A 25,912-nucleotide genomic window follows, 5' to 3' on the forward strand; every position below is an offset into this window, starting at 1 on the left:
TAATCTCTAGGCAGTATCAGGAGATTTAAGATTACTACAGCTGATTGGAAGCTTATCACAGTGACAGTTCATTAATTTTGAAATGCTGCACTAGAGGTTGGGTGCAAATTACTTCTCAGAAATGTTTTTGTGCAGAAGAAAATATTGAAGGGAGTGAATGAGCTGATAGAGCAAAATCATTGACAATAAATGGGGATTGCCTGACGGATTGAAGTTTAACTAGAATTTTCCTACAATTGAAACTTGTTGCAAAAATCAGGGAGTGGAGAGGAAAGGAGAGAGGAGTGATTCAAATAACTAGGTTTCAGTCAGTCTGCCTCAGAATCTAACATCAACTAGATCCAATCTACAGTGTATCAGTCAGAAACCATAGTCAAGGCACGACGATTCACAACCTTGATCAATTAATGTGAAAAAGATGGAAAATTAAGGTTTAATAACCATGATTTCCCAATTGAAGTATTACTAATCTCACCCCATTCTATCAATATGCATGGATTCTATAATTTGCATGAAATGTGCTCTAAGAAGTGCAGTCTTCACATTGTAAGGATTGATGTCCGTCTTGATGTTGAGATTGGTCCAAGTTGGCTAAATCTCAATCAAGCAAGTAATCTAAATACATCTTGTTCAAAACACCTTGTTGGTTATATTTTAAAATGTTTATTGATGGGCTCTGGATATTTAGTGCATTTGAAGCATTATGGGTTGGCAGCATGTTGGTGTTTGAGCTTGTAGTTAGGTATTCAATTTTAACTAAAGAAAATGTAATGTGTTGGTCATTCTGATGGTCACAGTCTAGCTGAAATTGCTTTGTTTGCCTCCATCTGGAAGGTGTTCCAGGAAGCTCGTTTGCTGTCCTAAGGAATATGAAATAGTTTACTATAACTACAAACGTTTGTACTTATAATAACAACCTTTATTTCTGTAAATGTTCATGAATAAAAAGGAAGTGACACTCAAGTCAAGTATTGGCCAGATATTAATTTCTTCATCTGAAAACAGGAAATGAGGCAAATGAACTCTGATTCAGTAACCAAAACGATTTAAACTTAACATACCGGTTAATGCTCTTCCAACTTCTCTACAGTTCAAGGAATGCATGGAGATGCTTTCATATGAAAGTAACTTGTTTTATCCAAAACGTTTTTAACTTGTTCTGCTTTACAGTGAATTCAAGAGAGTTCTTCTTATTCTTAAGTGAACTGTGTTTTTCCTCTTAACTGTTTTAATGCCTTTTTTATTTCTTGACCTATTTTGATTGCAGAAGCTGGAAGAGAGAATGCACATATGAAACCTCTGGGGCCCCTGTGCCAATTAGTGGTGTAGTCTGTGAGAGAGCCTGCAAGTCAGAGGACAAAAACTACAGGCACTCTGAGTTTTCTCAGAGCTGTGAACTGACAACATGTACAACACATGATATATTGTTCTTGTCGCACAGCTCTGCTATTGACTGGGAATCTCTGTTCAACCGTTCTGTTTTTCTACTACTTAAAGTGACTGCGTTCCTGTATTCTACTGCATTAAGAGTGAAAATGTTTAAATGCAAGTTGAATGCACTTGGCCAATCATTAACTCTGAAGGAAAGGTCAAGGAAAACAAGAGTATGACATATCTATTTTGCAATTCCCTTGTTGCCTGGAAATGTTCCTTCTTTCAAGCTCCAACCATAAAAGTTGGCAGAATTTCCAGGGGCTGACTAAACAAGATTAGATCTTTGCTGAGTTACTTACCACTTTGATGGTCTGACCTGCAGTCAAGTGCTGAGTAAAATTAATGTTACAAGAAGTTGTAAATAAGTCTACACTGAATATCTTGCACATCAGTATATTCCTGTCACGTATGACTGGAGAACAGAAAATGAGTGACAATATTCGGTTGCACATGATGGCAGCCATAGCTTAGTGAGTTTATTCAATGAATACAGGATTTTACATGGGCTTCAGAAACTGTCAGAGCTATGTCCAATTCGAACTGACCATAGACCGGTCAGCATTAGAAATGCTTTCGCTGGCCTGAGAGTTCAATTAGCTTCCCTAATGCTGTTCGATTTTCCACGTATATGTGGGCCAGGTGAAAGGGAGATAGGAGGGGTCGCAAGGCAAGTTGGCCTGCCATTAGTGATCAGGTTGGCTGATAAACCTGCATGAACCATGCCCAATGCAGAGTCACTAACGCTGCAGAAGATGACCAGGCTGATACACTTTGTCTTAATAAAGCTGCATTTTATCAACAGTGGTACTTCAATGCTGGTTTTAAAATAAACTACTTAACACTGGCATTAAGTGAAGCGTCCAGCTATGTTTTTCAGAATATAAATTAGCTGATTTCCCACTGACAAAGATGTTAACTTGATTATTTGTCATCATATGCAAGCCTTCAAATCCACTGGCCTTCAGTTTCCAGGGATGTACAAGAGTTAGATAGAACTCTTAAAGATAGCGGAGTCAAGGGATATGGGGAGAAGGCAGGAACAGGGTACTGATTGTGGATGATCAGCCATGATCACAGTGAATGGCGGTGCTGGCTCGAAGGGCCGAATGGCCTACTCCTGCACCTATTGTCTATTGAATTATAGTTTGTCTCTCAACAGCTTAAGCCTCTGTGATACTGGATGGAATGATATTTGCCAAGACGTTGGAGAGAGCACATTTTGGTGCACTGAACACATATTGTATATGGCATAAATGAGCTGGATGGAAACGTTGATGGGTGGGTTAGTAAATCTGCTGATGATAAGAAAATTGATGCATTGTTGATAGGGTATAGCAAGGGTTCCCCACCTTTTTAATGCTGTGGAACCCTATCATTAACCAAACCCCTGGTGCAGAGGGTTTGCCAAAGGATATAGTGGAATATAGCTCAATTATAGATATGGGTAGAGGAATGGCAGTAGAGTTTAAAACTTGTGTAGTATTGCATCTTGGGAGATCAGACATACAGGACAAAAACACAATTAATGGCATGATCCTTAGCAGTGTGACCTTTACCAGTGTTGGTGTTGGGGTCAAAGTCCACAGCTCTTTGAAAGTGGCCGCACTTGTCAATAGGGTGGTAAAGAAGACAAACAGCATGCTTGATCTTGTCAGTCAAGGCGCTGAGTTCAAGAGTCAGGAAGTTCTGTTACAACTTTATAAAGCTCTGGCTAGGTTGCATCTGGACTATTGCACGGAGAAGCTCCGGGAGAGGTTTACCAGAACGCTGCCCGCAGTAGAGGACAGGAGCTATGAGGAAAAGTTAGTCAAACTAGGCCTGTTTTCTCCGGAGCAGCAGAGGATGAGGAGAGAAGTTTATAGAATTCTGAAGGACATAGGTAGACATCTTTCACCCAGGATTGAAATGTCTAATAGTAGAAGGCATACATTTACGGTATGGGGCGGGGTGTTCATAGAAGGTGTGCAGGGCAAATTTTATTACAGCAAGTGGTGAGTGCCTAGGAGCACTGCCGCAGGTGAAGGCAGATCGAGGCATTTCAGAAGTTCTTAGATTGGTACGTGAATTTGTAGAGAGTGAAGCAAAATGAACCTTGCGCAGGCAGAAGAGACTCAGTGAGTTCAGTACAACATTGTGGGCCAGAGGGCTTGTTCTTGTGTTGTACTGTGTTCTATGTTTAGTAACATGCCATTAGATCCCTACAAAACTTTGTGAAGTTGGTTTACATTTTAAAATGTATACTAAAGCAAGACGTGTACTTTTCCTGCACTACCCAAGTGAAAAGCTACCCACAGCGCCGTCTTTGCCGTACTGATACCTGAAGGAGGGAGGGGGCTATATTTTAAAGGCCATTCCCCATGACAACCACAACACAACTGCATGACAGGTTACTGTGGAGGTGACAGAAACTACAAGGCGAGGAGAGGGTCGCCGAGTGGAGACACTTGGAATTCCTGTGAGTTAGCATTGCCTCCTTCACCGTGTCATCCCAAGCCTAGAATGAGTCCCATCTGCTAGTGGCCCCATGCCGCTCTGAGGGAAGGAAGGTTCAATGAGACGGTCACCATAGTATCTAATTCTACTGTGCATTTAATAAAAAAGGCTGCAATCGATAATGGGACAACCAGTGATCAGGTTTCACACATCCAAAGCAATAAAAATACAGGCTCACAGATTATCAATGTCAAATAGAGACCTATTACTTAATACCTTATCAGAAATATTTGCACAGTGTTCTTCTAGTGGCTGTGATAAGGAGGAAACAAATGGTGGGCAACTTGTTATGTCATAAGGTGCACGACGGATATTGAGGGAAAATGCCATCCGCATTAAGTGACAACAGTGCACAGGCCAGTTTCCCAATGGGCGTGAAATTGGATCCAATTTCTAAGCTGTTTGTTTAATGACCTAGTGATTATGCTGCAGCTGTTCTTCTTTATCAGAAACTCTTCATTATGTATTTGTCAAGGCCCCTTAGCCCCGGCCATGACAGTTGTCCTAGTCATGCCCAATTAAAAATCCATTTCACCAGGAATTGCCATGACAACAAGTTGCAAATGAGACCATTATTAAACAACTTATTACACCAAATTGGGGGGAAAAAACATCCTTTTAAGGCAACATAATTTGATCTGTAGTTGGGAACATCTTACAGTTTTCAACCAGAAGTACCTTGTTTGCCACTATCTTCCGTAAGTCATCAGTGGTCACAGCTCTATAATAATACTAAAGTTTGGCTATGAAATCCTGGCATTAAAAGGAAAATACCTTTTGGGATTCATGATGACGTAAATGAAGACCCCAAGATCAACAGCTCGAAGGAAGAAAATAGAGTCACCTGAATTCCAGACACTTCACAAATTCTTAAAGCATTATAGATTTGGGGAAGTTTTTTTAACACAAAATTTGCATAGCCAAAAAACAGAAAAATGAGCACGAATTGTATACTGAGATCAAGGAGGTAATTTTTAAATTAAATTTGTTCCTTTCAGAATTCAAAGACAGAGCTGAGTGGTGGAAAAACACAGTCAGTAATATGTTTTCATTCATTATTTCATGCACCAAGCACGATGGGCATGATTTTTTTTATTTTCAGGTATAAGGAATCGTTTGTTTTAACTTCACTTTTCATTTCCCCCTGCAGTCCCATTTTCCTGTTATCCTGTGTTAACACTAGCAAATGCCAGCCACTAGCACCTTCAGGGACTCCGCATATGCTGTTCTTGTGTTAATTGACCAAGAGCCAGCTTACCATGTTCCTGATCTTAACCCAGGCAAGGCTGCTGAGAACGTAGCAAAGCGTTCTGTCTGCAGGAATTCTGTGAGTCTTACATAGAGACTAGCAATCATACTTGTCTCTCCTGGCAAAATAGAGCCTTTTCCTGCATTTAATTGTGTGAGTCGCACAACTGATAGTTTACTGTGAGAAAAGAGCACCCTTTCTATCTCCCTTTTTTTAAGTATCTTTAGAAATGTCTTTGTGCAAAGTTTATGCTATAACAGTTTTGCCCACAATCACTGGGGTGAAGCTCTTTGGGATAATTTATTTTGTTAACAATGACTGCGTAAGCGTACTGAAATAGTGGCTTTGATAACCTCAGTTATTGGTATTTGCTCCGAGCCCCACTTATTGAAAAACCTTGGTGTTTTGTAGGTCGCGTTGGCCAGGCCGTTGCTGTTCGAGCTAGAATCTTTGGGTTTAATATCATATTTTACGATCCGTATTTGCCGGACGGAATTGAGAGAGCTCTGGGCGTTCAGCGCGTTTATACTCTGCAGGACCTGCTGTACCAGAGTGACTGTGTCTCATTGCACTGCAACCTGAACGAACATAATCACCATCTTATTAATGACTTCACCATCAAACAGGTAACCCTCATGGTAGACTGGCTCACAGGTGCTTGAGTGTTCTTAGAATATTTATGATATTTGTTCCAATTATAGCTTTTAATACAGTAAAATGTAAAGTTAATAAGAGACAGCAAACGCCCTGTGTAAGCACAGAGCCAAAATGGCTGGTGTTCCTTGCCTTGTCTGAGAACATTTCCTCTAAAAAAATGGGAATTATCTGTTAGGGGGAGAAGGCAGGAGAATGGTGTTGGGGAAAAGAAAATCAGCCATTATTGACTGGTGAAGCAGACTTAATGGGCCGAGTGGCTTAATTCTGCTCCTATCTCTCATGGTCTATGTGGTCGGAGAGTGAGAGCAGTGCATGCTCTGTCTAGAGGAATTTGTGGCCACTGTATTACAATTACACTGCTGTGCAGTATTTGATAGACAGCTAGTGAGCAGGTAGCCCATCGGCCTGCTCCATGTGGTGTACAGCTCCTGTGTAATGTAAAAGGACACAGTGGTAACTGTCTATGTGGCAGATACATAATCTTGGTTCGATCCTGCTAGTGCAACAGGGTGGCAGCCCAGTGCCATATTTCAGGATTAGAGGTAAAATCAGCTGGTCAGACCTCTTGAATGACGTGAATGCAGCTCCTGCCGATTTCTAGTGATTGGTATTCCGGGAACGAGCTGTCTAATCAGCTTCAGTGTCAGTCAGTTCATGGCGTCTCAGGAAAGAAACCTTCCAAAATATGGATGAAGGAATGTAGGTCAGCATTGTGTGAATATATTTATCTATTGTTTGGTGTCCTTTAGAGTTATCATCTTTGCTGCTTTTTGATGTTTAGTTTGTTTATTTTTTCAGGTTAAATAATTACTATGCAGACTTCAGGACACGTAGTTAAAAAACAATACTCTGTGAGGGATATGGTGTTTTTTATTTCTGTCCAGGGAGATTCAAGTTTGCAAACACTGGTCTGATAACCAATGTGAGAAGCAAGAAGGTACATAATAATTCCTACACTAGTACGTTAGAAAAAGCCTCTTGGCAGTGAAACCACAGGCAATATGGCTTACTATCCTCTGGAGAAAATGGTTAACTTTAGGCAAAAAATAGAACAAGTCAAAGTCTGTTTTACACATAAGTTGCCTGAAAATCAACAAATGCAAACAATTAGACAAGGTTTAAGCTTTGGATAGGATGAAGTGTGACAGAAATGGATTTCTTTCTGAAATAACACAAGGAAGATCATCCTGTTGGTGACTAACGTGATCCCATTGATGTGGTCCTATCAGAACTTCAGAGATAAAGTTGCAACAAAGGTGGACATGCGACAACTGAAATTTTTGTAAAATTACTCTTAAATAGAGTGTTACTGACGCCATCTAAAAATGTGTTCATTATTTGACAAAGTGTTCTTATTCTACTGGGGGCTCATTGGCAGAGTAACAATTATTTCCTTCTCCTTACACTAATGTGTACAGGAAATGACATTAAACAATCTTAAACAACATTACACGCAATAAAGCCACACTACATCGGATTTATGTACAAACTAGACATACTGTGCATCGTGGGAGCAGGCAAACGAGCCACCATGATAATTGTTTTGTCATTATCGTAGACTTTGGTAATCATCTCCTGGAGTAAACTCTTGCTGTGCTTGGTCCTCAGATGAGACAGGGAGCATTCTTGGTTAACACAGCACGAGGTGGACTGGTCGATGAGAAGGCGTTAGCTCAGGGCCTGAAAGAGGGAAGGATACGAGGAGCTGCTCTTGATGTCCATGAGAGCGAACCCTTCAGGTAAGACATCGACACCGGATGTAAAACTAATCAGATCAGATCGTGCCGGGGACGGAGCGACACAGCTGCCCTGACTTGAGTTCAGTCCAGACCTGCGGTGTTGCGTGAGTGGAATTTGTGCAGCTTCCCTTTGGGTGTTATTTACACCATAACCTACGGACACGCAGCTTGGTTGGGAAGTGGTAGAGTCCTTGGGAAATGCAGCAGAGAAACAGGCCATGCAGCCCATCGAGTCCATGCTGACCATCAAACACCCTTTCTACAGGGAAGACGGAGAGCTGGTGGAAAGTGTGGGGAAAACATATCAGAGTAGGGTTAGTGTCAAAGTGGTTCTTACCACATATTATAATGTGATATATCCATTTTGCACCACTCCAGTATTCTAATAGAATACTTTGTGCATTGATGTAAATTGTGCCATTCCCCATTCACTGCTCCTTCTGAAGATTGTAAGGACGATGAACCACATTGTGCTGAGGATGACATTGTAGTGCCCTATGGGATCAGCTGCCTCCTTACAACCAGTGGTAGACTTTGGCCGCATCAAATGAAGACCACTATTGCTTTTCATCCTTCAGCCCCTAGCTTGGGAATTACCAACTATGGACCCCTCAGTTAATGGTAGGGGCCCATGGCATAACAAGGTTGGGAACCCCTGCCCTAACCCCTTGTCGGACTTGTTACTCTCAATGCCCTAATTGGCCCAAACCTCAGCCTCCAACCTTCGCACACCAAATTGGCTCTGCCTCTTAAGTTGTTCATGGGCCGCTGATTTCCACTCCCAGTTCAGCAGCCGTTCTCTCCGATCTGTGTAGAGAGCCCTGAATACGTAATGCCCACATTCACCTTCTTTACCTGATCACTGACCCAGCATCCCTCCAATCTGTGTAAGTGTGCAGAGTGCCTTGAACACTTCCCCAACGCCCACGTTCATGTCCCTTCACCTGATCACTGACCCAACATCTCTCTGATCAGTGCAGACTGCTTTGAATGCTTCCCCAATGCCCAGATTCACCTTCCTTCACCTGATCATTAACCCATCACCAGGAGCTACACGTCTCTCACCTCTATTTGGTCATTTCACGTATAATGCCTGTTCCTGAGGTCCTGGTATAAACACAGAACTGTCCACAGTGCCGTCAGATCACACCAGAATTCCTGGGCAACGCTGTTTGATTATGATAGGATCTTGAAAGTACCTTTCCGTAATGGAGGCGTACATCGCTTTTAGAATACATTGGATAAATAATATCCATCAATTGGGATGTGCAGATTCATTTCCTTCTGTAATATTGTCCTTCAGATTCCAGTGTGAAACGATTAAAGTTCAAAGTAAATTTATTATCAAAGTACAGCTATGTCACCATATAAAACCCTGAGATTCATTTTCTTGTGGGCATACTCAGTTAATGCATAACAGAACAATAACCATGACCGAATCAATGGAAGACCGTACCAACATAGGTATTCAAACAGTAAAGTAAAGGCATCCGTTAGTCTTGCGAGACCATGGATCTGCGCCTGGAAAGTCTTCACTCTCCAGGGCGCAGGCCTGGGCAAGGTTGTATGGAAGACCAGCAGTTGCCCATGCTGCAAGTCTCCCCTCTCCACGACACCACTGTTGTCCAAAGGAAGGGCACTAGGGCCAATACAGCTTGGCATCAGTGTCGTTGCAGAGCAATATGTGGTTAAGTGCCTTGCTCAAGGACACAACACGTTGCCTTGGCTGGGGCTCGAACTCACGATCTTCAGGTGGCTAGTCCAATGCCTTAACCACTTGACCACGTGCCCAAAGAAACAAATTGTACAGGAAAAAATACAAAAAGAGGAAGAAAATAATTATTAATTAATTATTGAGATACAGTGCAGAATTGGCCCTTCTGCTCGAAGAGCCACCCAGTAGCCAAATCGCGGGACAATTTATAATGACCAATATAAATTGGTCAAAGACCAAGTGGTACGTCTTTGGACTGTGGGATGAAACCCTCCCTGTCATGGAGAGAACATACAAACTGCTTACAGGCAGCGGCGGGTAATGAAACCGGGTCACTTGTATTTTACAGTGTTATGTTAACCACTATGCTTCCATACCGCTCAATAAGCAATAAATATCAAGAATGTGAGATGAAGAGTCTTTGAAAGCGAGTCCATAGGTTGTGGGAACTTTTCAATGATGGGGCAAGTGAAGTTGAGTGAAGATTTTAACTCTGGACAATGGTTAATGTGCTTTGTCTGCTCCCTCCCTGCAATTATGGAGCTTTTTTTTTTGCCATCTTCTTCAATATATGTCAACCGTGATAAGGATGAGATTAAAAATAGTGCAGCTTTTTCTTTGGGAGCAGAACAGCTGTTACAAATTGAGTGTAATTATCTATTTCTCAATTGAAGAATGCCAAATGTGCCTTTCTTTATCAGTGTTGTATACACAAAAGTTGAAGTGTTTTACTTTGCATTTTGTGAATAATAACTAAATGCAACTGAAAGATATTAACATTAAGAATCCCCCTTGTTTAATTATTCAAGCAAGTAAACATCTTGAGTAGAAACATTCCTTACTCCAGTAGCTTAATTCAATTATTACGAAGAAAAAGAACTCCAACCTAAACTTTCCAACTCAATCAAAATTATATAATAAGCAAGGTGAAATTCAGAAATGTTGTTAGCTGTAAGTACCTACTACTTAATCCTGTCTCCACTCTCTGGCTTTACATCATTTAAAATATAATGGGGGTGGCATGGTAGTGTAGTGGTTGGCACACTGGTGACACTGGTTCAATTCCCGCCACTCCCTGTAAGGAGTTTCTACCTTCTCCTCTGTGGCCGCGTGCGATTCCTCCAGGTGCTCCAGTTCCCAAAGACGTACCGGTTGATAGGTTAATTAGTCATTGGAACTTGTCTCGTGAATAAGCGAGGAATAATTCTGAGGATTGCTGGGTGGCACAGGTCAAAGGGCCGGAAGGGGCTATTCCGTGCTTTATCTCAATAAATAAATGGATAGATAGATAGATAGATAGATAAATAAACAGCCTTTAAAGCAGGAGGATCAGAGCAGGCACTTGATACACACAGCATCTTCTACTTAATCCTATTCACTGCAAAGGACATGGAAGGGAGCAGACAGTAAAGGCAGTATTGCCTCATCCTTAGTGAATTTCCAATCGTTTTTTGTAACTTGAGGTAAGATGCCAATTTAGCCTTCATATGAGCTGTAGAGATTGCTTAGAACGCTTGTTTCAGACAGCTTTACTGTTCCTGACATCTTATAACCTGGCATTGATTTGTGGTACATGGTGTCATCTGCAGAACAGCATATAAATTGACTGTAGTATTTTAATCTATTATTTCACTTCTGATTCTCAGTAGCACCTAACCAAAACTTAAGATATTATTGAAACTCTGCCAAAGTACCTGAGTCAGACATCTTTCTGTTCACCTGGGTTCCAGATTTTTTGCGGAATGAACGTTCTTTGTTGTCCATCAATTTTAAGGGTTAAGCATATCTAAATTCATACCTTTACTTCACCGAGCATTGTAAGTATCTGCCCGTTATTGTAGATGTGTATTGTCTGTAGTTGGTGCCACTGGTGCGGTGGTGTCCGCACCCAGACTTCAGAAGAGGTCCTGGGTTCGAATCCAGCCTGCTGCTTGCACGCTTTCCATCCGTGCTGGGTTGAGTATCGAGCTAGCAACTCAGCCTCGTAAAAAAACAAAAGCTAAAGAAACAGCAAGGTTGTTGCCCCATGCTCCAAACAAGGCATGGGGAGACATTTTACCTTTACTTTTATATTGTATGTAGCAGAGATTATAAGGATGGGGAAGGAGAAAGACATGGAGGGATTTTCAGTTTGAGGCTAGGATCCAATATGAGGTTCTGTTAATTGGTGGCTCTTCTATTTATAGCATTGACCAGATGGGCTGAATGACCACCTTCGCTATCATTATAAGAGTGACCATGTAAAACTATGATGGGAAATGGTTGACCACGACAGTAGCATGTGAGATTATATTACATAGGAAATCCTCACCAATATAAGATTACAATGTTAATCTGGTGATTCATTGCCAGCACTTAGTCTGTTGGGTGATGCTCTGCAAAATTAATGAAAAAAGAGAAAATAGAAAGGAAGTAAATGTTTTGTAAATGTGTATATCAGGGTGCTGCCGTAGCCCAGCACCTTGCTCACCTCATCAGCCACCTTCGGCCCCATCTGTGCAAGCATCTGCCTTTTCCATATTGACATTATCAGCCACTCACAAAACTACGGACACAGAAGCAAATCACTCTCAATCCCAAGACTGCCGAAGAAGAAGATGAAGAAGAGGCCTGCCAGAAAGGAAGTAGCTTCATTTTGAGATTACATCAGATTGTTAGTAAGATGGAGCTGTTCCTATACTGCACGTACTGGACATTGTGACGTTGGGTATAAATAGTCAAGCATAACCAGCCATAGATTGTAGAAACACCATTTTAATTTTTTTCCTTTTCTCTGTAATTTACCTTACTGTAGCCTTCTAGTCAGACTCCTCACTGTGCTGAGAGAACTGTGTTACTCAGCTGAACCAAGACCAGATAACTTTGTCCTGGCACTGCTATGCTAAAACTTCACGTGATAGAGCACAACTGCTGAAGATTTGCTTTTGACACTTATGGAGTTAACTGAAATCTTTAATCAGACTGTTGTGTTGTAACAATTTTGAAATATCTTTACTTCTCTGTCGGCAGATTACAGATGGATGCCCTCGCATGTGTGCGAGCTCCCACAATACTAGACATGTAGACATTCATTTGTCCCTACGGATAGCAGAACTAGTTTCCTCTCTCTCCTCTTTAAGCAATTGTTCTTTCTTATCAGTCTTGTGTGCTTTTGATGCCATTCATTACAAGGTTGTGAGGGTAGGATTACCATATTGAGTGTTTTGACTTAAGGACAACATTGACTAATGAATGCCCATAAAGACAAATTCCATTCGTTGCCCAGGAGTGGTCCGCATGCGAAATTTCCATATTAGTGACATCTCAGTGAATAGCATCTAGTCTGGTGACCTGCAGCTTAATTTTGTTTTGCTGGATTTCCATGTAGTTCCTGAATCTTGATGTCCTTGTGAATGAACGTAAGTATCAGCAGCAAAGCTCTCTGCTGTCCTTTCAGCTTTCTGGTGCGAATCAACTGGTGATGTGCCACACTGGCAGGTCCAGTTAGTTTCCACAGCACTGTGTCTCCTCACCAATCTCAAAAACTGCAGATACTGAAAATCTGAAACTATATGGCAAATTATACAAAGCTGAAATTCAAGACAAGGACACATGAGCTGTTTTACTGCCATGCAAGTTGACTGTCAGTAATGTTAATGGCTTGAGGTCAAAGTTCAATGATAGATGATTTATGACAAGGGTAATGTTTAATCATTCAAAATGTATTTTGCCCCTAGTAAATAATTTTAGTTTCATTCACAAAGTGATCTAGCTATGGGGTAACTTTCAAGAATGTTTGAACATACAGTATTAGCAGCAAGTAATGTTTTTTTTAAAGATCTTTTTCAAAACAAAATGGAAATCCTTTGCATAGCTAGAGCTAGAACACTGTATTTAACACCTTGCTGTGCTGGAGTTTTAACTTGTAACGTATACACTGATGAGATTCCTATTAGGAAGGCGTTATGTGCTGGGCTGTCCTTATGGTTGGTTGTGGAAGATCTGTACTTAGGAGAACATTGGGATGGGGAGGGAGGGAGGTTAGTTGTAAGAAAATAAATTATAACTTGTGTCTAGAAGAAGATCAGGGAATGGCTGACCAAGTTGTTAATGTACGAGGAGTGCTTGATGCTTCTGGGCTTTTACTCACTGAAGTTTAGAAAAATGAGGGGTGTGGAGGTAATCTCATTGAGACCATCCAAGTATTGAAAGGTCAAGGTAGAATGGACGTGGAGACGACGTTTGCGTCATTGGGAGAGTCTAGGACAGGAGGGCATAGCCTTAGAATTATAGGATGTCCCTTTAGAATGGAGATGAGGAGGAATTTCTTTATCCGGAATGTGGTGAATCTGTGGGATTCATCGCCCATCGGACGGCTGTGGAGGCCAGGTCGTTGGGTATGTTTAAAGCAGAGGTTGATAGGTTCCTTAGTGGTAAGGGCATCAAAGGTTATGGGAAGAAGGCTGGAGAATGGGATTGAGGTAGGAAAATAAATCATGATGAAATGGCGGAACACAATGATTAGGCTGGATGGCCTAATTCTGCATCACTGGCTTATGGTCTTACCTCAGACCCTCAATCATAATACTTGCAGCTTTAGGGCAAGTGGGGGATACAGATCAGGATGTGGGTAGTCTGGGAACTAAGAATGGAGGGTTTTCAAATTTAACAAGGCGCAAACCATACCCAGCTGTTCCCTACAGCAGGTGTCCTGAAACAACATGGTTGAAGTTGCTCTGCAGTGGTCCGTAAGGAGTGGGGTTTCCTCCTACACTCTGACTGGGAAATGTCATTAGAGTTACAATGATAACCGGCACCAGAGAGTGTAGGGTGAAATCTCCTGAGCCTGAAATGGACATTACCATGTCCTGGTGAAGGATCTCGGCCCCAAACGTCAACTGTTTACCCTTTTCCATAGATGCTGCCTGACCTGCTGAGTTTCCCCCAGCATTTTGTGTGTCTTGCTTAGGACTTCCAGCGTCTGCAGATTTCCTAATGTTTGTTTTGCCGGGTTTCATCGCTGGGGGAAGGAATAGAATATCACTTACACAGCACCACTAATAAATGGGTTTAATCAGGATTTTACAGATGTTCTCAGGCCCAGCGCCCACACGGAAGATCACTTGTTTGTTGGTTGTACACTGCAGTAGGAGTTGCTGCTATTCTGTGACAGCGAGAGAATCTAGAAGAGGTAGTTTCAGTATGATATATTATTTTTTCATTCATTGAATGTGAATGTCATGGGAGAAGAACCAAAATCAGCTTTATTATCCCTGACATATGTTGTGAAATGTGTTTGGTGACAGCAGTGCAGTACAAGACATAAAAAGATTACGATAGGTTACAATAAAAATAAAATGCATAAATAGTGAAAAAGAGGAATAGTGGGGAAGTGTTCATGGGTTTCTGGGCCGTTCAGAAATCTGATGGCAAAGGAGAAGAAGCTGTTCCTAAAATGCTGAGTGTGTGTCTTCAAGCTCCCTGTTGGCAGTGATGAGAAGAGTTTGGTGAGTGGTCTTCATGATGGATTCCTCCTTCTTGAGGCACAGCTTTTTGAAGATGTCCTCGGTGGTGTGCAAGTGTATTCCTGAGATGGAACTGGCTGAGTCTACAAGCCTCAGCTTTTTTCGATCCTGGGGATTGGAGCCTCTGTTACCAGGTGGAGATGCAAACAGTCGGAATGCACCCCACAGTGTATCTGTAGAAATTAGCCAGAATCTTAGATCAGATTAGATTATGAGAGCACTCAGTCCTCTTTTATTGTCATTTAGAAATGCATGTATGCATTAAGAAATGATACAATGTTCCTCCACAGTGATATCACAGAAAACAGGACAAACCAAAGACTAACACTGACAGAACCACATAATTATAACATATAGTTACAGCAGTGCAAAGCAATACCATAATTTGATAAAGAACAGACCATGGGCACGATAAAAAAAAGTCTCAAAGTCCCAAGTCAATCGACTCCTGAGTCCTGATAGCAGGCTGCAAAGGGAGAAACTCCCTGCCATAAACATCCAGGCACCGACAACTGCCGATGCCTTGGAAGCACCCGACCACAGCCAACACTTGAGTCCGTCCATCTGAAAATTTCGAGCCTCCGACCAGCCCCTACGATACAGCCTCCCGAGCGCCATCCTCTGCCAAGTGCCTTCGACCTCGCCCGGCCACCAAAACAAGCAAAGCCGAGGATTCGGGGCCTTCTCCTCCAGAGATTCCGAACCACACAGTAACAGCGGCAGCGAAGTGGCCATTTCAGAAGTTTCTCCGGATGTTCCTCCGTACTCTCACGTCTGTCTCCATCAGATGAGAATTGTGCACGGTCTCCTACTTGACAAATAACAGACATCACCACCGAAGTGGCCGCGCGTGCTGCGTCGCGCTGCCATCTTCTCCTCCCTCCTGCTAAGAATCTTTAGGTAACATCCAACTCCTAATGAAGTCTAGCCAGAGTTTAGCCCCATCCCTAATCCGCCCAACAGATAAGTGCTGGCACGGCCAGTTCAGAGGGCAGCTGAGTCAACAGCAATGGTACGGAGTCAAGTCGTGCACAAAAAAGATTTTCTCCATCCAGTGAAGTTGGTGGGATTTTCCTTTCTAGCCAAAATGCAACCACTATTACTCGTGCTGATTCTTGATAATTTAACTGTATTTAAATCCCTACCTACTTTGTTGAGACTTGAACTTATTTCTGTACAATTAGCCAGTAAAATCTATCTAAAATCAACGAACTGCTAGTCCAGCGACATAATCCCTAAGCTGCTCCTCTCAATATTTATTATGGGTGTAACTTTAACAGAACCTGAAGTGTAAATTTAGTAGGAAAATGGAGGGCTATGTGGGAGGGATTAGATTGATCCTGGTGTAGGTTAAAGGGTCAGCACAACATTGTGGGCCAAAGGGCCAGTACTGTGCTCTACTGTTCTGTATATGGTCTAACCGTGCAGTTATCTTCGTCCCTGTGGCTCACTCTTGCTTTCTCTTATTAGTCACCATCAAATATTCTGCTACTTCAACATACTCTGTGTGAGAGGGGGAATGAGAGAGACAGGTGCATTAACATTAGTGCTGCTGGAGCCCACTGTGTTGACTTTGTCGCTGATCTAGGCCTGATTGATCATTGGGAATCTCGTGGCAATGTGGCAGTTGTCTTTGGTGCATCACCTTTGCCTTCATGGTTCATTGCCTTGGGTTGCTGGATTAATGGACACGTGAGAAGAATGAACAGACAGATTCTTTATTTTTATTCGCATGCAGTTTCACACAAGGCCCACTGAAAGATGCTCCCAACTTGATCTGCACACCACACACATCCTGGTACAGTGAGCAAGCATCCCTAGAGATGAGAGAAGCAGCTGCCACTGAGATTCGAAGAGCTATTACAGGTGAGAGCACTTGACAGCCATAATTTCAGAAAATATAATGATAATGGTGCTGACATAGCTAATCATATGATGTAACCTTCTTCAATGTAAGTAAATATTTTCATCAATTTTCAGATTTTGGCCGATTTGTTACTTTAATCTTAGACTGTGACAGTTTGAGGAAAATAATTATGATGTTAGTTGTCTTCAAGGATGCATAGTTGTAATTCATTAATTTTGATACCTTTTTCCTGATGGCTGCAGGTCGAATCCCAGACAGTTTAAGAAACTGTGTAAATAAGGATTACTTTGTTACAACTGCTGCCTGGCCAACGATGGACCAGCAGGCTGTCCACCCAGAGCTCAATGGAGCCACCTACAGGTAAGAGGATGTTCTGTGCACATTTCAAAATGAGATCATCTTTTTATTCGTTCACAGAATATGGGTAACCTTGGGAAGAAACCTTTCCCTCATTGATCCCTGAAGTGAGTGGTTTGCCTGTCAGTTCAGGGGGCAATTAAGAGTTAGCCAAAATCAAAAATAAAATGTAAATAATGGAAATCTCTGAAATAAAAAAGCAGAAAGAACTGGATACACTTAACAGGTCAGAGAGCGGAGGTGAAAGAGTTAACATTTCTGGTTAGAGACTCTTTGTCCGATCCTTCTGAACCACTAAGTGCTTCCAGCGTTTTCTGCAAGGGTTACCCACATTGATGGGTTTGGACGGTGAAGACGGCGGAATTCCTGCCCTGGAGGATGTGGCATTTATATAAGAAATAGGAGCAGGAGTCGGCCGTCTGGCCCGTTGAGCCTGCTCCACCATTCAGTAAGATCATGGCTGATCCAGCTATGGACTCATCTCCACTTACCTGCCTTCTCCCCATAATCCTTAATTCCCCTACTATGCAAAAGTCTACCTAATTTTCCAGCAGTTTAATAGTTTCATAGTCACTGTTCCTGATACCATTTAAACTGTAAGTACTTGATTTAAATTCCTGAAGAGTCATGATAGAAATTACATTCTTGAGTGTGGATATTAGTCCGGTAACTTAACCACATTGTGCATGTGTAAAGTGAATACATTTTCTTTCTTTCAATGCTTGCAGTAAATAGTCAAGCCTGATTTTACTACAGGAAGGGATAAAGCAAGAAAGTAGAGATAAACGAGTTTAACTCGTGTGGACAAGTTATTGGAGTGCAATCAAAGGGGCAACAAACTTCCCAGAAAAGCACAGATTAATTACAGGGTGCTTGTAGAGTAATGGTCTGAAGTGCAGGATAGGAATCTGTAGTAGCCAACACATATACTGTACGTGAAGCAACACGCATAGATTCTGATGGAACTCAGCAGGTCAGAATTGAATAAGCAGTCGATGTTTCGGGCCAAGACCCTTCTTCAGGACTGAAAAGGAAGGGAGAAGATGCCAGAATGAAAAGGTGGGGGGAGGAGAAGGAGGCCAGCCAAGAGGTGATAGGTGAAACCAGGTGGATGGGAAGGGTAAAGCTCTTCCTTCTCCAGCCGTGTGGATGGCCTCTTTGAGTCATGAATTTCCTATAATTTCAATCCTGCTTTTCTTCCTTATTATCCTTGATCAGCAAAACACTGTTCTATGTGCTGCTGCCATCTAACAGTGTTGCTGAGAAGGAGAAGTGCTTTACCTGTAGCTTTAGAATATCTTTGCAGTTTTAAGCTCCAAAGATGGATTTTTTGATTGAGATACAGCGTGGAATAGGCACTTGTGGCCTATTGAACCGTGCCGCCCAGCAACCCCAGATTTAATCCGAGGCGATCCTGAAGTTTCCTCATCTTTATTTGAGCCCGGAGAGGATGGCCTGGCAATGTTCCATCATTAGAGAAGCTAAGCCCTCTGACATCACAGGCAGTTAATACTTCTGCTGTAAGCACCACAGGTTCAGTTCACATCCTAGACATCCACGTGATCCTGAATATCTCTCAGAACAGATTTTAAAACCAGGTCCTCTTCACCTTAGCAGTACAGTCAAAACATCACCTAATCCCAGCGTCACACATTATTCACAATGAACTGGAGAAATTGTCTTCAATAGTTAGGCAAACCCATTGCTTGCAGAGGTGGAGATGATACCAATTTACCCTATGATTTGACATAATTTCACAGGTACAGTTGGAATATTCAAAAGATACTTTACGACTTTGCTTAGTATCCTTGCAAACAGATTACATTAAAATCTGGAAAATCAGGTTATGTGAAGGTTGAAGCCTATTGCTTTATAATGTAATAATTAAAGACATGTATTGACCACATATTATCTGTTAACCGTTGCTAATTGACTAGTCCCTTATGAAAGGTCTTCTCTTTAAATTCAAATTCTGATGCATTGACTGGATATTATGAGCTTAACTGGATACCTAAATTGCCCAAAAGTTTCACCTTGTGCTCTTTATTAATTTGTTATTCTATATTTTAACCAATTTTAATGGTTAAGTTAGAACGATGGACAAAGTAATTTCATACATATATGGCTGAACATTTGTATATAAATTACTGGTGGTGTAATATAATTTTAGCAAGTCAGGAAAATGATAATGTTAGAGGGTATCCACCTTCAGGCTTTCAGTTGGCTTCATTTACTTTGCCCAGCAATGTTGCCCCTCTTCAATTTAAGCCATGCTCTTCCCAATATGTGTTCAATTTCTGTCATTATTCATTTGAAGTTTTAATCTCTTGCCAATGAACTGCAAGGTGCTGAGCCAAGATTCAGGAGGTTTTACATGATAGCTATTAAAATTACTAAAATTTCCTTTTAGATTCATAATCCGAAGTTTTTTGGAGAATTGGTCACTGGTTTTTTGTCACTGGGAGAAGGACAGGAGGCTATCTGCTTCTGGCTTAAACACAGCAAAAAAGGAGTTTGGTGCATTTCCATCTTAGCAGCGGAATGCACATTGCCCATTAATAGAAAACAAACTCCTTTTCTGTTTGATCAATAGGGAAAAGACTAATTGTTGTGAGCTCTCCTCATTCACAAAAACCCTCCTATATTGATATTTGAAGTTTACCATTTCAGCCAGCAGCTGCTATCATCTGCTGATAAAATGCATTAAGGTAAGGAAAATAAGTATATGTTTATAGATGAAGTGATGTGAAGCGTCTCTCTATCTATCCTCCCCTCCCCACCCCCCAAATCCCTACTGTTTCCTTGCCTTGCCTTCAGTCATGAAGGTACTGGTTCATGCTGTTGATTCAGCCTGTAGACAGTGCTGATTATTCAAGTGTAATCTCATTCACAAGGTGCCTATTTTTCATAGACAATGAAAGATAGAGTGCTAGCAGAGTTTTCATCTGTGGGACATTATAGTGAAGTTCATCTTAACTGATCTCCACCCTCCTGCTCCTAGCCTGCATTTTTTTTTTGTGGTTGCTGTTTCTTTAAACCTTGTTCAGCCACTGATTTAGTGTTTGTCTTGAACATACGCTGCTTAGAGCCTGGCATGACTTACGGGCTGCACAAAAGTAAGATCTCAAGCTTTAGGTCTTGAGGTATGTTTTTGGTCGCTGATTGGCTGGTGGAACAAAGGGAAGCCATCACTGGTTAATAGGTAGCAGGATCGAGATCTGAGGCTGTCTTCTCTGCTCCTTCTGGTGGTCGCATACTCACTTGATTCTGCCTTCCTTTCTAGGTACCCTCCTGGTATAGTAGGTGTACCGTCTGCTGGAATCCCAGCATCCATGGAAGGAATGGTTCCCGGTGGAGTCACCGTCTCCCACAACCTTCCCGCAGTAGTGCATCCGTCACACACTCCCTCCCCCAATCAGCCCACAAAACACGAAGGCGACAGAGAGCACAGCGCTGAGCAATAGCACAATGTAGAGCTCATGCAGTCTTAGGGTTGGGACCAAGAGACACCGAAAATATCATTATGAAAATGGAATATTTATAGGATATTTGAGACTTGAAACTCTTCTAGGAATTTGTACTCTCTACAGCTGCCAGCCTCGAGAAGTCAGTGTTATCTATGGATGGGACTGAAAACTGCGTTAAACTCAAGAGAATTCCCTTGACTCAACACAAACTAAGAAGTATTTTACAAAGTGTGTTTTCCGATGAAATGTCCCTGTTGATAAATGTGTGTCACGTTCCTTCATATCTTTTATCTGTTGATCACAAGTTTTACTGGGTAGATTTTTTCTTATAATTTGAAGTAAGTATTCGATAGGTGATAAGAGAGAGTGAAATGTGCTATTGACAGAAAATGGTAGCCTTAGGTGTGGAGTTTCAATAAAAGTAGCTTGAAGCATTTCCCTTCATCTCAGGAACAAAACCTTTTATATTGTTTGTTGGAAAGTTTGGCTTCAGATCATTTGTTCCTCAAAGGGTCTCCCATTTCTTGAACAAAAAAAAACCCTCTCTGTCATAATCTTTTTTTTTTAGTACAAGAACTCACCTGGTGTGGATCTGTCTGGACATATGAATCAAACAGGTTTATTTTCAGATACATCAGTGCAGTTTCTTACCAGTGAGAATGGTGCAGGAGACAAGAGCTATAATATTAGATATTGCAGCTCGTCATGACCTTGAGGGGTTCACGTGGTTACAGCAGATTTTCTTTCAGTATAAGATCACTTAGCTGTGAAACTCAGCATGGAACAACAGATTCAAATTTAAAAATCCTTTACCAGGTCATAGCACTACCACACAAAGCTTTTGTTCATTTCTAAACTTTTCCACTATCAAAGATTTTCTTGGCACTCAACACACTGGACGTTATCAAACTGTCGCCTGATTTCACTTAAAAACAGCAGCTCAAGTTACGTAAACAGATTTCATTAAAACTTAATTTTTGCTTAATGTTGTTTTCAGATAACAAGTCTCTAGTGTTTTATTTTAGTTATATTCAGTTGCTGAGTGAAAGACTAATTGAGATGAATTTAGTATTGCACATTATTATAGTCCAAAATCCTGATTCAAACCTTTACCTTTGCTAAATGTGTTTATCGTGATTCCACTCTGTTACTATTTTTATAGGGTTCTAGCAATCATTTCTTGTATGGAGTTTTAAAGATTGTTTTTTTTAAAATCAGGAAAAGCAAATCGTCAAGTGATTTCTTTGAATCTATGGAAAACGCATACCACTGCTGTGAGTTGGGGAGGGAAGAGATGCTTGCTGTACCTGGATATTAATCTACCCTTTTAAAAGAAGGGTCATCATATGGAGATCAAAAGTATGCGTGTGTGAAAGACCTTGTTTAAACATTCTTTTCGGCTTAATGTGTTCTCATTTAAACTAGAAAGCTCTTTATTAACGTTTGTTAAATTGTGTCATAAACTTGCTGTTCTGTTGTTCAAATGTGTGCAGCCATGTTGGGTTAACATTACTAGTGTTAAGCCTTTTTCACTTGAAACTTTTTTGGTAGCTGTGCAGTGACAGTTTCCAATTGCAGGAAAATCATTTTTTTAAAGTCAGTCTTTCAATTTCTATATTTCTTCAACAATTTGTGTTAACAGTGAAAAAATATAAAGAATTAAAACTATTGCAATTATTGTTTGCATGTGTCTCATTGTCAGCAGTTCTTGAAAATAACAGAATTCAAAATATTTCCTGACACTTTCAAATATATTCCAGATTTTTAAACTGTTAAATATTTCACACGTTTTCTTGGTGCAGATGTACATTTTAAGCTATTTCTATCCCTGATATTCCTTACACATTTTAAAGAACGTAATTATTAACGTTTTCTTTTCCCCCTTGTCTTTGGAAAGGGAATGGCCAACAAAATAACTTCATACAAGAAGTTTCACAGCTTTCATTGTCCTGGTCACAAGTTCTAGCTTGGACTCTGAGAGTAATAATTCTTGACGAAGACAGACCATTTCTGCCTTTTCTGGATCAAGTCTGAGATTTCTATTCTCCTCTAGATCTTCTTCCTCCTTTTCCTTCTGTTTCTCCCCTTCTTCAATCCCCTACAGTCCAGCTGTAAAGTTCTCAGTGCTGCCTCCAAGACTTCCACAACAATGTCCACAATGGACTTACCAGCCATCAGAAATTGTGCTCCTCAATTTCATATTTGCAGTCCCCCTACAATGCATGTTTCTTTTAGTGCTTTAAAGTGGCTCAATTATTAAAAGCCAATGCAATTTCAGCAGTCACTGGCTTTAAATTTATATAGAGTTATACAGCATAGAAACATCCTTCAGCCCAGCGGGTCTATGCTGACCAAAATGTCCCATCCAAGCTCGTCCTTCATTCGTCAGACTTTGGCCCATAACCTTCTAAACCTTGCCAATCTATGTCTTTTAAAATTTGTTACTCTATCTAACTCAATCACACTTCCTCTGGCAGCTTAGACCATATACATACCACTATTCAGTTAAAAAGGTTTAATAACAAAAATGTTCTGTTCCTCCTTAAAATGTTCCCATTAAGTCTTTCCCCTCTCACTTTAAACCAATGCCATCCAGTTCTTGATTTCCCAGCTCTGGGGGGTGGAGGTGGGGGTGGGTGTGGAGGCAAGGGAATGGAAATTCACCTTATCAACGGTGCTGTGCAAAAGTCTTACATAGCTCGGGTGCCCCAAGACTTTTGCATGGTACTGTTTTGTCAAAGTGGAGCAGAGAGCTTTAGTAAATCTGGCAGGAGCAAAGGATGTTGGGAATGGTGAGGATGGAATGCCACGGGAGGGGTGCGGGACTAGGGAGTGGTGTAGGTGCAAACACACCCAGCCCTGAGACACTAAACAAGGTCATTTGATTCCTAACAATTGGTTTATTGATCACTACAGAATGTCTCTCTTGTGCTTCCTGCTCCCTCCCCTCTCCCTTCCCCTTTTCCCAAACATTCCCCTCTCCCTGCCCCCTTCCCACTCTCAGTCCACAGTAGAGACCCATATCAGATGTAATGCCAGACTGCCCGTTAAACCAATCCTATTTAATTTATTGGTTCTGAAATCTTCATGCCCATCAACTGCAGCTCCAAATTTATCTCCTTTAGCCTTTGAGGGGCTATAGACTCTCCCTAGTTACTCTTTTCCCCTTAATATTTATAAAATCTCCTGGTATTCTTCATTATCTTCTCTGCCAACACTATCCGGGCTGAGGGAGATGATAAATCAGCCGTGATGGAGCAGCAAAGCAGACCCGATGGGCCAATGGTCTACTTCTGCTCCTATTTCTTATGGTCTTATCTTATGCCTATCTTTTGTCCTCCTGATTCCTTCTTCAGTACACTACTCCACTTCTCCATCCCCTACAGTCCTCCGGGGATTTGCTTGATCCCAGCTGCCTCTCCCTGACCCAAGCCTCCTTTTTCATAGGAACATAGAAAACCCACAGCACAATGCAGGACCTTTGGCCAAACATGTCCTTACCTTAGAAATTACCTAGGGTTACCCATGGCCCTCTATTTTTCTTTCTTCATGTACCTATCCAGGAGTCCCCTATCGTTCCTGCCTCCACCACCATCGCCGGCAGCCCATTCCATGCTCTCACCACTCGCTGTGTAAAAAAAACTTACCCCGACATCTCCTCTGTACCTACTTTCAAGCACCTTAAAACTGTGCCCTCTCATGTTAGCCACTTCAGCCCTGGGAAAAAGCATCTAACTATCCACAGGATCGATGCCTGTCATCATCTTATACACCTCTGTCAGGTCACCTCTCATCCTCCGTCACTCCAAGGAGAAAGGGCCGAGTTCACTCAACCAATTCTCATAAGGCATGCTCTCCAGTCCAGGCAACATCCTTGTAAATCTCCACTGCACCCTTTCTATGGTTTCCACATCCTTCCTGTAGTGAGACGACCAGAACTGAGCACAGTACTCTAAGTGGGGTCTGACCAGGGTCCTATATAGCTGCAACATTACCTCTCGGCTCCTAAACTCAATCCCACGATTGATGAAGGCCAATGCACCGTATGCTTTCTTAACCACAGAGTCAACCTGGCCAGGGTCCCTAAATCTCTCATCATCCAGGCTCCATTACTCCTGCCTGCCTTGCCTTTGTCTCTAACAGGAGTGTGGAGATCTTGAGCTCCCACAGGCCTGTGACCTACTTGCCTGCAAACAACCTCGTCCAATCAACCTTTGAAAGGTGATTCTCCAGAGCAGTACCCCTGCTGTGTACAATCTGGGAGCTGCATGTCAGAATGGGTGGTAAGCATTAGTCTACTGCCTAGGGCTTTGTCCTTCATCAGTTGCACATGCAGGATAATAGGACAGGAAGAGCTGGAGACATAAGAAGCAGAAAGTGATGTCAAGGTGCCCAGGTAACAGGTGAGGAGCTGTTCCTCAGGCTTGGCCTGTGCTGTTCAGTGCAGATGGCCACAAACATGCAGGTCACTAGAATTTCAGGGACAGGCGCACAGAGCTAATTCACGTGCTCTGCAAAGCGAACACCAATTCGTGGTATGTCAAAAACGTTTCTGGCTGTCTACAGTTAAAAATATATTACATCAGAGTGAGGCACAGTGACATTTCTATCTTTGTCCAAGTACATTGTCCCACCCTACCACAGCTGCTGCCCCCCAATTAAGAATAGGATTATGCAGCAGGAGAAAACTTGACCAAGGTATCTTCCCCACAGGCACATTATCTTGGTGTAGTTTCTTGTAGTGAATAATCTTTCTGTGTGGCTTTTTTTTCCCCTGGAGTTGGGGAAGGGGAGCACAGAAAAAGTGGGTGAGAAAAGAGGGCAAGTGTTTAGAAACAGATTTTTATTTGCCTTGTTGGTTGGTTTTTGATCACTAGGTGGCAGTATTTCACTAACCTTGGAACCCATGTTTAATATTAGCAGCCCTAACACAATGGCTGGTGAATATAAAGTAACTTAAAAAAACAATTAATTCCATTAATATTAAAATTCCATCACTTAAAAGATAAGCCTTTGTACAACATAATATTTGTTACATATTGGGTGGTGATTCATAATCTTGTTAGTAACCATGACCAGTTTTTGATACTTAATGAAAAGGTAAAATGCTATTGTATCAACAACTATCACAGGGTTTAATGTTTTAAGTACAGTATCAGACAATCATTTAACTAGAGCCTTCAATGATTTGGATTAGAAGAAGATAATTTTTTATGATTCATTCAAAATTAGAAAAAATGCATTAAGTGTAAAACTTTATGGCATTATGTGACATTAGGAAAAAAAATTTAGGGTGTGTATATTGTGGATCATCCTTTGTTTCAAAACCAGTTCTCGGGAAATGGGAGAGCATCAGAAGATCTTAGGTGCCTTCCGAACCAATGACTCATATACGTATTGCCATTCAAGCAATTTGTTATTTCATTCATGC

The 25,912-nt window shown here is 41.5% G+C and overlaps 1 protein-coding gene across 11 annotated transcripts in view; it reads left to right on the top strand.

Moving 5' to 3' along the window:
* Nucleotides 1-25,912, top strand: part of LOC140185779 (C-terminal-binding protein 2-like) — a 371,042-nt gene that overhangs the window by 292,786 nt on the left and 52,344 nt on the right. For 9 of the 11 annotated variants that reach the window (XM_072239431.1, XM_072239428.1, XM_072239429.1 and 6 more), the window contains 4 exons: nt 5,588-5,802; nt 7,442-7,572; nt 16,529-16,656; nt 16,900-17,017. In XM_072239431.1, coding sequence (XP_072095532.1) covers nt 5,588-5,802; nt 7,442-7,572; nt 16,529-16,656; nt 16,900-17,017 — 592 coding nt within the window. Of the gene's footprint in view, nt 1-5,587; nt 5,803-7,441; nt 7,573-16,528; nt 16,657-16,899; nt 17,018-20,297; nt 22,164-25,912 lie in introns of those variants that run through there. The other 2 variants (XM_072239427.1, XM_072239424.1) reach the window with 2 other exon arrangements.

Source organism: Mobula birostris, chromosome 21 (genome assembly GCF_030028105.1).
Source record: "Mobula birostris isolate sMobBir1 chromosome 21, sMobBir1.hap1, whole genome shotgun sequence".
In the NCBI taxonomy this organism is placed as follows: Eukaryota; Metazoa; Chordata; class Chondrichthyes; order Myliobatiformes; family Myliobatidae; genus Mobula; species Mobula birostris.